Source organism: Fukomys damarensis, unplaced genomic scaffold (genome assembly GCF_012274545.1).
Source record: "Fukomys damarensis isolate Sample0158 unplaced genomic scaffold, DMR_v1.0_HiC HiC_scaffold_20, whole genome shotgun sequence".
NCBI lineage: Eukaryota > Metazoa > Chordata > Mammalia > Rodentia > Bathyergidae > Fukomys > Fukomys damarensis.
In genome coordinates, this window is record NW_022900932.1 from 9,728,782 (window position 1) to 9,739,025 (window position 10,244).

Below are 10,244 nucleotides of genomic sequence, written 5' to 3' on the forward strand. Positions count from 1 at the left end.
ACAGCAATCCTCCTGCCTCAGCCTGGGATTACAGTTGTGCGCCACCATGCCCGGTTGGCTCTTGCTATTTAGTTCAAGCTCGTCTTGAAGTCACTGTGTAACCCAGGCTGGCCTCAAACTTGCAGCAATCCTCCTGCCTCAGCCTCCCAGGGTTCTGGGATTACAGGTACATGCCACCGTGCCAGGATGAGAAAAAGCAAATTCTATGCTGACTCAAGATTTGGGATTTTCCAAATTTAGAAAGTCCCCAGGACTCTGAGTCGGTCCAGCTCAGGGCCAGCCATCCCTGTTGTGCTTTGGACTTGGGTTCTGGGAGCTCTCCTCCGCTTTGGGGGCAGGAAAGACTGTAGGCTGGGGGCCCAGGTAGACAATGAAGCCTTGGTTTTCCTGTTTATTAAACCGCAGACTCACCTTCACCAGCTCACAGGTGACAGGTGGGCCGTTCTCCGTGACCAGAACCACCTATGGCACCTGTCAGGCTTAGTTGTGCAGAGAGCCCGGGCCCAGGGTGCCAGTGTTTAACTGAGCTGGGCCCCTTCTGCTCCGAGGGACATGATGCTGCTCTCGGCTTGGGATGGTAACAAGAAAAGCACCCAGGGCCCTCTCAAAACCGCTGACTTCTCCCAGGGCGCGGAAAAGGGGGCGCAAAGCAGGAAGGCCAAGGCCCGTCTTTGTTCCCTGGATTCGGCCACGGACAGGGCCGGCCAGGGAAGGACAATTGGCCCCGGAGTCGTGGCGGCGACTCCTCAGTACTGCGGCACGGGAAAGGAGCAGGTGCACCCCTCGCGCGCAGAGCAGGTTAAGGTCGTTCTTGAGGCGACCGTCGTCGGGGCCTTTCAGACTGGACTCCGGAAGAAGTGAAGAAGACGCGCCGAGGGCCGCATGGGCTCGCAGCGCTCCTTCCGCGGAGACCCGAGGACTGTGCGAGCCGCCGGCCAGATCTTCCTGCAACTGCGTGAAGAGGTCGCGAGCTTATAGCACGCAGGGAGGAGACCCAGACACGCAGAACCGACCGCGGGTAGCTGCAGCCCAGACGCTCAGCTCCGCCGCAGCGGGGGCGGGGCCGACAGCGGGGCGGGGTCTGCGGGAGAGGCGGGGCCCCGAGAGGCGCCTGGAACCTGCTGGAAAGCCGCAGCACCGCCGCCCCTTCCGCTGCGCCGGGAAAGAGTCCCGCAGCCCAGCCTCTCCACCCCCAACCCCTCGCATCCGCCTCGCGCCGCCCTCCCCGCTCTGGGGCGGAGTCGTTGGTCAGGATGCACGGGTTGTGGGGCGGACCCCAAGACGCGGGCCTGGGGGCGGCAGTTGGGTGGGGTGGTGGCCTCCTCTGCTCTGTTCGGGTTCCCAAAGACTTCGAGATTTGAGGGGAGCCAGGGGTCTTTAACCATAAACCCTAGTTTATGCCCCATGAGCCTTCCTGGATTCCTAAACCGGGAATGTTGTGAACGACGAGCGCAGATGGTGCTGTGAGCCAGAGCCACCGTGCGCGCCGCCACACAGCCGATTCCTCTGCAGACACCAAGCGGTGAGCCGCCTTGGAACATGACGTCAACGTGGGCGGGCGGGAGGAGCAGGTGCGGGCTCTGCGCTCCTCCTTTAAGGCGGAGGGATCCGGGTCGGGCGCCGGGAGGTGACCCGCCCTATATAAGGCGGCCGGGGGCGCGCAGCAGCTCTCTTGAGTCACCCCCGCGTAGCTCGGGTTCTGTGTACGCGTCGGACCCGGTCCGAGCCGACTTTCTCTCTTGTATTCCATCCTTTTGCAGCCAAGGTAAGGCCGCGTAGCCTGCCTGGGACTCCCTCGATGTCCTTGTGGACTTCCTTTATTCTCTGTCGTTCGGGTAGCTGCGCAGCGTCCCACAGTTGGCTTCTGGGAGGCCGTTCTGGCGGCTCTGGGGTGGGACGGCCGGTGCAGGCCCGGAGCGTGACCTTGGGGGTCCGGTATGCGGGGCGCAATCTGGGCCTTGCAGCCCGAGGTCAGTCAGCATCATGGGGTTCAGCCATCAGCTAACTGAGACCAGGGGTCTAGCATCCTCGCTCTGTCTGAGCCATTAAATGGTAAATACACCATATTGAAATATGTGTGTGTCCCTGCTCTCAGCGAGGCCACCGCGCTCCTTCAGACCGTCTTGTGTCACCGGGCGGGAGGATGTGCGGGGGAGGCGGGCCCGTGAGATGCGTGGTCCCTTCCCCCTCCTCGGCAGCTGAGATTGTTCTGGAAGCTTCTGGAGCCTGGCGCCCCGCCCCAGTGCCCGGATGCTGGGGCGATGAGAGGGAGGGTGCCCCCTCCTCACTATCCTCGCGGACGCTTGCATGGTGGTGATGAGACTCAGCCACCATCTTTGCTTGGGTTCGCCGTATGCGCCCGGGTTGCGATGGAACTTGTGCCCGGCCGGTCCTTTGTCTCAGGTTAATTGTCCCTTGGTGTTTGGTCTCACCTGTCCCTACTGAGCGGGGCAGCCTTCTGGATGGCCTTTGATACCTAAGGGGGCGTAAGTAACCTGTTTTTGTTAGGTGTTTACTTAAATCTCAGAAGTGCGCAGTAAGTGATTGGCACAAGTATCTTAGTGTCGGCCTTGCTTGAGGCTTTCTTTCTTTATCTAGGGGACCGGGTGGTTCCGGGTAATGCTGAGTTTTTCAACATTTATCCTTGGACCCTGGGATTCCTGGAAAGATGCATTAGGTTTTTCTTCTTTTGTGAATTGGCTTTCCATTTAGTGTGAAGCTTAAGGTCTCGAGATATTTTCCAGTCTCCCGGAAAAGGACAGTAATCAGCTCAAAACAGTTTGAATGCAATTTCTAAGGTTTTAATTGAACCTGAGATGAACTTAAGAATTCTTTAACAGTTTCTTTATAATTCCTGTCTTTTTTAGATGCCTGAGGAGGTGCACCATGGAGAGGAGGAGGTGGAGACTTTCGCCTTTCAGGCAGAAATTGCCCAGCTCATGTCTCTTATCATCAATACCTTCTACTCCAACAAGGAAATTTTCCTTCGGGAGTTGATCTCAAATGCTTCTGATGTGAGTGCTCTCGTCTTGCCTGATGGAGTGTTACGGGTTTTGTTTCTTTGGGTTTTTTTTTCCTTCATATTGCTGTAGAGGGACAAGGGGTAACTTGAGCTTCATTGCAGGCTGCTGTTGAAAGGGGTAAACAAGGGGCCAGGGATTTAATTAGCTCAGCGGTTTGGTGGCCTGCCTTGCAAGTGCAAAGACCTGAGTTCAATCCCCGGTACCAAAACGGGGGGTGGGGTAAACAAGCAGTTCCAAAAAGATTTGCTGTAACTTTTGTTGGCTTTGAAAGGTGAGGTCCTCTGTCAGGGAGAAATGGGATACTGTGATTGGTTCTTAAGCCTTATGTTACCGGGAGACTTGAGGCTATTCAGGCAGGAAGAGAAAAATAGAAGGTTTTTATTTGGATGTTGAAAAGGCATATTTAAACAGCAGGTTTAAGTAGTAGTTTGTATTTACAGGCTTTGGACAAGATCCGCTATGAGAGCCTGACAGACCCTTCCAAGTTGGACAGTGGCAAAGAGCTGAAGATTGACATCATCCCTAACCCTCAGGAGCGTACCCTGACTTTGGTGGACACAGGCATTGGCATGACCAAGGCTGACCTCATAAACAATTTGGGAACCATTGCCAAGTCTGGCACAAAAGCATTCATGGAAGCTCTTCAGGTATGTGGCGTTTTATCTGCACATGTGTTTGTGTTCTTTCGGATTTCTGACTTGGACATTTTTTAAAAAATCACTTGACTTTCTAAAAAATTCTTTGGCAGGCTGGTGCAGACATCTCCATGATAGGGCAGTTTGGTGTTGGGTTTTATTCTGCCTATCTGGTGGCAGAGAAAGTGGTTGTGATCACAAAGCACAATGATGATGAGCAGTATGCCTGGGAGTCTTCTGCTGGGGGATCATTCACTGTCCGTGCTGACCATGGTGAGTTGGCTTCCCCGTGTTGCTGGCTTAGAGTCCTCTTCAGGGAAGACAAATAGAAGTTGTGGGCATCTTGCTTGCAAAGCACTTTTTTATTTCAGTTACATTTTTCGTGTCTTGGTTTACACTCTTATTAACAGTTGGCTATTTCTAGGGGAGCCCATTGGCCGAGGCACCAAGGTGATCCTCCACCTCAAAGAAGACCAGACAGAGTACTTGGAGGAGAGGCGGGTGAAAGAGGTGGTGAAGAAGCACTCACAGTTCATAGGCTACCCCATCACCCTCTATGTGAGTATGCATTGTGTGTACCTTTCTGCATGTGCCACCTGAATGAGGTTCTTGCTTCACTGGCATTTTGTTCTGCAAAGTTAACTTACTACGTTTGGTACTTCAGTTGGAGAAGGAACGAGAGAAGGAAATCAGTGATGATGAGGCAGAAGAAGAGAAAGGTGAGAAAGAAGAGGAAGATAAGGATGATGAGGAGAAGCCTAAGATTGAAGATGTGGGCTCAGATGAAGAGGATGACACTGGTAAGGATAAGAAAAAGAAAACCAAGAAGATTAAGGAGAAATACATTGATCATGAGGAGCTGAACAAGACCAAGCCAATTTGGACCAGAAACCCTGATGACATCACTCAGGAAGAATATGGAGAATTCTATAAGAGCCTCACCAATGACTGGGAAGACCACTTGGCAGTCAAGGTGAGAAGTGTTGTGGGTCAGGGGACAAGAGACAGACCTTGCTTAGCTGGTGATGGCTGAGAGCTGTGAAAGACGTGTGGTCCCCCGTGTGTTCTCTTTCTAGTGACCCTGCCACAGTGAAGGGAAGTCTCACCTCCCCAGTGACTTGACTTTCTCCCATTAGAAGTCTGGGTGGTGTGGTGCCTGTGGCAACCTGACACATGTAGGGCTCTGATCCAGTCTTTTGTTAGTTTGTCCAAGGGTTACTTGCAGCCCTTACTGGTATGAGTTGGTTTGGGTCATTAGGGTATACTTTTTCAAGAGCTGCCCTAGTGCTAGGAGGAGGAGGGTTGTTATTTTGTTGCTCTTGTCCCTGAAATGTATGACTGCTTTATCATCTTGGGTTTCTTTCAGCATTTCTCTGTGGAAGGTCAGCTGGAATTCAGGGCATTGTTATTTATTCCTCGGCGGGCTCCCTTTGACCTGTTTGAGAACAAGAAGAAGAAGAACAACATCAAACTTTATGTCCGTCGCGTGTTCATCATGGACAGCTGTGATGAGTTGATTCCCGAGTACCTAAGTGAGTATCTTCTGAGCCTGGTGCAATGGGGTGAGCTTTGAGCCCTGGAGCATTCTCCTGGGAGTAAAGTCTTCAGACAATTACACTTGTTCTCAGCCACACACAGCAAATAGAGATAGGCGAGCAAAGAGCCTTGTGTTTGGACCTGGGTGACCACATGTAGTCCAGCTGTTTTTACTGAGCTTTCTGCCCTGTTTGATTTCAGACTTTATCCGTGGTGTGGTTGACTCAGAGGACCTGCCCCTGAATATCTCCCGAGAAATGCTTCAGCAGAGCAAGATCTTGAAAGTCATCCGCAAAAACATTGTTAAGAAATGTCTTGAGCTCTTCTCTGAATTGGCAGAAGACAAAGAGAACTACAAGAAATTCTATGAGGCATTCTCAAAAAATCTGAAGGTAGGAAGGCAAATATTTATAGTGGTTTTGTTTTTTTTTTAACCAACATTTTTTACATTATATTGCAAGACGGCAAAGGTTAAATTCTCATTCAATGGTTCCATTTTTGTTGAAATATGCAAAAATATGTTGTATAAACAGTACATAAGTGTGTGCAGATCATAAATTAAGTCCATCCTTTTTAATTATTTACCACCAACTTTTTTGTAGTGGTTTTGATTACTTGCTTAATAAATGAATTTTTTTTTCTCATGGATTTTTTTTCCCCCACCCTTAAAGCTTGGAATCCATGAGGACTCCACTAACAGGCGACGCCTTTCTGAGCTGCTGCGTTATCATACCTCTCAGTCTGGAGATGAGATGACATCCTTGTCTGAGTATGTCTCTCGCATGAAGGAGACACAGAAGTCCATCTACTACATCACTGGTGCGTCATGAATCAGCAAAGCTCCTTTTGCGGGTGGGGTGGGCTGCTGGTAATTGATCTGGATTACCTGAGACCTTTCAGTGCCTGAGTCCCATTTGCTAACCCTTCAGGCGAGAGCAAGGAGCAAGTGGCCAACTCTGCCTTTGTGGAGCGTGTACGGAAACGGGGCTTCGAGGTGGTGTACATGACTGAGCCCATTGATGAATACTGCGTGCAGCAGCTCAAGGAGTTTGACGGGAAAAGCCTGGTCTCTGTGACCAAGGAAGGCCTGGAGCTGCCTGAGGATGAGGAGGAAAAAAAAAAGATGGAGGAGAGCAAGGCCAAGTTTGAGAACCTGTGCAAACTCATGAAGGAGATCTTAGATAAGAAAGTTGAGAAGGTGAGCTGTTTGGGGATTCCTATCTCCAGGGCTGCTTCCTTCAGATTTCTGGTGTCAGGAAGCTTTCCTGAGGCATTTATTGCAGCTCCTTGAAAGAGTAAGAATTTGAACCCTTTGTTTTTGGAACTCCTGATTTAAGGCGTTTGTTTCTTGATTGAGACACGTTGTCAGAGTTAGGCCCAGGTTGGCCTCAAACTCTTGGGCTTAAAAGAGCCTTCTGCATCAGTCTGTTACTAGCTAGGACTGTAGGTATGTGCTGCCTTGCTAAAGTATGGTTTCTGTGACCATCCACAGGTGACAATCTCTAATAGACTTGTGTCTTCACCCTGCTGCATCGTGACTAGCACCTACGGCTGGACAGCCAACATGGAGCGGATCATGAAGGCCCAGGCCCTCCGAGACAACTCTACTATGGGTTACATGATGGCCAAGAAGCACCTGGAGATCAACCCTGATCACCCCATTGTGGAGACACTGCGACAGAAGGCTGAAGCTGACAAGAATGACAAGGCCGTCAAAGACCTGGTGGTGCTGTTGTTTGAGACTGCACTACTGTCTTCTGGCTTCTCCCTGGAGGACCCTCAGACCCATTCCAACCGCATCTACCGCATGATCAAGCTCGGCCTGGGTAAGTGGGGACTGTGGGGCTGCCCTTAGGCAGAGTGGATCTCATATGCCATTGTTCATTCAGTTGTTTCGAATGAGCTTTCTTCTTTGCGTAGGCATTGATGAAGATGAGGTGACCGCGGAGGAGCCCAGTGCTACTGTTCCTGATGAGATCCCTCCCCTGGAAGGGGATGAGGATGCATCTCGGATGGAAGAAGTTGATTAGGAGCTTCCACTATAGGAATCCTGTGCCCTTTGTATAGTTTCCCCACAGCTCCCCCAGCAGCCTGAGTGGTTCTGTCCCACCTTGCTCCCTCTGCTGATGTCTAGTGGTTTCTCCTGCCTTGTATGGAAAGCAGGAAGCAAGAGCCTCAAGCCCCATCCCTCCATAATTTGACAGCAGGGTTGGTTGTGTATTGTGATCTCATTTTTTGTTTATTTTTGTTCTGAAATTAAAGTATGCGAAATAAAGAAGATGCAGTTTTATACAGCTCTGCTCTCCTTTCACTGCTTACTCCTAGGTGTTACCTTGCTGTTGTGAGCACAGCAAGGTACGCTGGAATCTTTCTGGGTAAGTCAAGCTCCACTAATGAATGGCAAAGGCACACTGGTTGCTAGCTGCCTTAAGGGCATTCCCTTTATGTCCCCTCCAACCAACCAAAACAATAGGACCAAGTCCACTGCAGCAGTTTAATAAAATGAGTAAAATGTGACATTTCCAGAGTACCAAAACCTGTACCCATGTCAGGCAGGGCCTCAGCCCAGGGGCACAGCAGCAAGCACTGGGCAGGGTTCCCACCCCTTCCCAGCACAGCACAGTCCTCTTCTGTACCCCTAGGAAGCAGCATTTGAAGTCTGCAACACTTGTGCTCTTCTCACCAGAGTAAGAAATGCAAGTCAGGTGAGGTCTGAAAGGAAAGTAGCCAGGTGGGGACCAGCACAGGTCAGGACTGGTGGCAGCCCACAGCTGGTCCAGACTTGATCTGGAAAGCAACTGCCACAGGACACCTGTATGTGGCACAGGTGGCTTAAGGCAAGGGAGACTGCCTGCTGGGTCCTAGCCCACCTGCAGAGCCATCCTGGTACTGAAAACCATGACTACCTTTGAGTCAAGGCCTCTGGGAAGCTAGAGTGAAAGAGGCCAGAGAAAACAGTCCTGTCAATGAACTCTTGGGCTCTCAAACCTTCTGCACAGGGGACTCAACAGGCATAACCTTCTTTCCTCGCTGCTTTAGCCGACCCCGGGCGTAAACTCTGAGCAGGAGAGCAGCAAAGACCACAGCCACCCCCAGCCCACCCACCACAGTGACAGTGTGGCCATAGAGCAGGCAAGAGAGGAGAATGGCAATGGCCTGGCGGAGGGTCATGATAATGGTGAAGATGGCAGCCCCAAACTGCCCGATGGTGTAGAAAATGAAGAGTTGGCCAAAGGCAGAACAGATGGAGAGCAGGAGGGCATGGGCTGCAAACTCGCTGTGCCGCCCCATGAAGCGGGTCCCTTCCAGGAGGGCACCCTGTTCGAGGAGTGAGACCACTGTGAAGACGCAGGAAAAGAAGTTGACCCCAAACATCATCTGCACGGATGACATCTTGTGGGCAAACAAAGCGTCCTGCCAGTTGGAAGTGAAGCTGTCAAAGGCAATATAGCCACCTAGTAAGAGGAGACCCGAGAGTGTGGTAGCTGGGGAGCTGCGAGGCTCTGGGCCGCTAGAAAGCAGGAACATGCTGACCCCAACGGAGATGAGGCCAGCCGTCAGGTACTCCCAGTGCTCATAGCTGCGCCGTGACACCAGCTTCCCCATCAGCATGACAGGGATCACCTTGGAGGCCTTGGCCAGCACCTGGGTAGGGAAGCTGACAAATTTGAGAGCTTCATACTGGCACCAGCTGCTGAACACATTGGACAGACTGGCAAAGGAGTACTGGTACATGGGTGCCCCATGTCGAGGCTGCTTGCAGAGGACACAGGTGAGGCCTGCCACGAGGAGCGCCAGCACACGGTTCATTAGCACCAGGAACTGCGAGTCTGTGAAGCGCTCACCAGGCGATGTGGCTGTGGCCCCGTAGCTGCGGGTCATCACTCTTTCCTGTAGCACACCCCAAGTCAGATAGGACACCTGCATGGAAGGTGACAGGAGACAGGTAAGAGAAGGAAGTGGCAGGCAGTAGATCACAAATGCCTCCCCCAGGATGATTCAGAATGGTACATTTACACTGTGTTGGTTCCCCTGTAGTAGAAGTTTCCTCCCCAAAGCCTGGATTCACCTTGGAGGGAATCAAGTGTGGGGAAAAATACAGTAACATGCTCTGGGCTGCCCAAACCCAGACCTGTCTGTGCCCACAGTGTGGGTACTGAGAGCTCGCTCCATCCAAAATGTTTTCCTGTTTGTAATCAATCCAGAGGTACATTCTCAGGGAGGGGTGCACACCTGCAGTTCAACGTGGATGCAGGGCTGTGTGGTCAACATCTTAGCATCCATTAAGCAGAGTAATGAATGGCTCCCCCAAACTTTTACTGGTGCATGAAACACAATGGTGCAGAAGAAGTGTAGTAACAGCCAGGCACAGCAGAAATCAGAAAAGTGTAAGATACAGGCTCTCTGCAGCACCAGGTACCATGAAGTGAAAACGGGCAGTTAACCTTCAGTACCAGGGCTTGCCAGGGGAAGGAGGAAAGATGTCCCCAAACATACCCAAGACGGGGCATGTGTCCCTGGGAGGAGGTGGGTAGCACACTGACCAGCAAACAAACCTGTGAGTTCCAGAGTTCCTGCCCACCATCGCTCAATGCAAGAAGAGAGGCAGAACTTGCTACTTACTTGCAGCCCCACTGCGCAGAAGAGCAGCTTCAGGGCCTGCCACATCTGGGTGGTCTCTGCTACCTCTGTCCGGGGAGCCAGGGGGACCTCATCGGAGGCCTTGGGCTCATTGCCAAACACACAGGCTTTCACAAGGGGGAAGCAGATACCCCTGCCTGAAAAAGGCAGTAAAGTCAGCCTGGAAGCCCTTGCACACCCTCACCCGGCTCTGTCCAGGACCCATTCCGACCTGGACGCCCGCCAGCCCCCTCCCCGCACACCTGTCTCCAGGTAGTTCTTCCGCCTGAAGTACTGCACCAGGAGGTAGCCGGGAACCATGAAGCTGGCATAGCCCAGGGCGTTCACCAGGAAGCGGAAGAGCCACAGTTGTGCCCATGACTCCGGAGGGGCCTCGAGATCCCCGCCTGCGCCCAGGGAGGGCAGCGCC

At 52.1% G+C, this 10,244-nt stretch overlaps 2 protein-coding genes across 3 annotated transcripts; one reads left to right on the forward strand and one right to left on the reverse strand.

Moving 5' to 3' along the window:
• Positions 1-1,659: 1,659 nt before the first annotated feature.
• Hsp90ab1 (heat shock protein 90 alpha family class B member 1) lies at positions 1,660-7,484 on the forward strand. 2 transcript variants are annotated; one of them, XM_010617733.3, is made up of 12 exons: positions 1,660-1,765; positions 2,868-3,014; positions 3,464-3,670; positions 3,772-3,931; positions 4,083-4,216; positions 4,323-4,631; positions 5,025-5,190; positions 5,396-5,586; positions 5,866-6,013; positions 6,124-6,392; positions 6,687-7,020; positions 7,115-7,484. In XM_010617733.3, the coding sequence occupies exons 2-12, from the start codon at positions 2,868-2,870 to the stop codon at positions 7,222-7,224; spliced, it is 2,175 nt and encodes a 724-aa protein (XP_010616035.1). In that variant the 5' UTR covers positions 1,660-1,765; the 3' UTR covers positions 7,225-7,484. The 2 variants fall into 2 exon arrangements, with proteins under 2 accessions (XP_010616035.1, XP_033622349.1); XM_033766458.1 differs by lacking the exon at positions 1,660-1,765 and adding an exon at positions 2,466-2,486.
• A 185-nt stretch (positions 7,485-7,669) lies between these two features.
• On the reverse strand, positions 7,670-10,238 carry Slc35b2 (solute carrier family 35 member B2). Its single transcript, XM_010617732.3, has 3 exons — positions 10,078-10,238; positions 9,818-9,972; positions 7,670-9,115 (listed from the first exon to the last, which is right to left on the reverse strand). Exons 1-3 carry the CDS (start codon positions 10,133-10,135, stop codon positions 8,177-8,179), a joined length of 1,152 nt encoding a protein of 383 aa, XP_010616034.1. The 5' UTR covers positions 10,136-10,238; the 3' UTR covers positions 7,670-8,176.
• Positions 10,239-10,244: the final 6 nt, after the last annotated feature.

Coding starts and splice junctions, on each gene's coding strand:
- Hsp90ab1 (XM_010617733.3), top strand. CDS start 2,868: ATGCCTGAGGAGGTGCACCATGGAGAGGAGGAGGTGGAGACTTTCGCC. Junction 5,191..5,395: donor GTTGATTCCCGAGTACCTAA/GTGAGTATCTTC, acceptor GTTTGATTTCAG/ACTTTATCCGTGGTGTGGTT. Junction 7,021..7,114: donor CATGATCAAGCTCGGCCTGG/GTAAGTGGGGAC, acceptor TTCTTTGCGTAG/GCATTGATGAAGATGAGGTG.
- Slc35b2 (XM_010617732.3), bottom strand. CDS start 10,135: ATGGTTCCCGGCTACCTCCTGGTGCAGTACTTCAGGCGGAAGAACTAC. Junction 9,973..10,077: donor GAAGAACTACCTGGAGACAG/GTGTGCGGGGAG, acceptor TGCCTTTTTCAG/GCAGGGGTATCTGCTTCCCC. Junction 9,116..9,817: donor TCTGCGCAGTGGGGCTGCAA/GTAAGTAGCAAG, acceptor CCTTCCATGCAG/GTGTCCTATCTGACTTGGGG.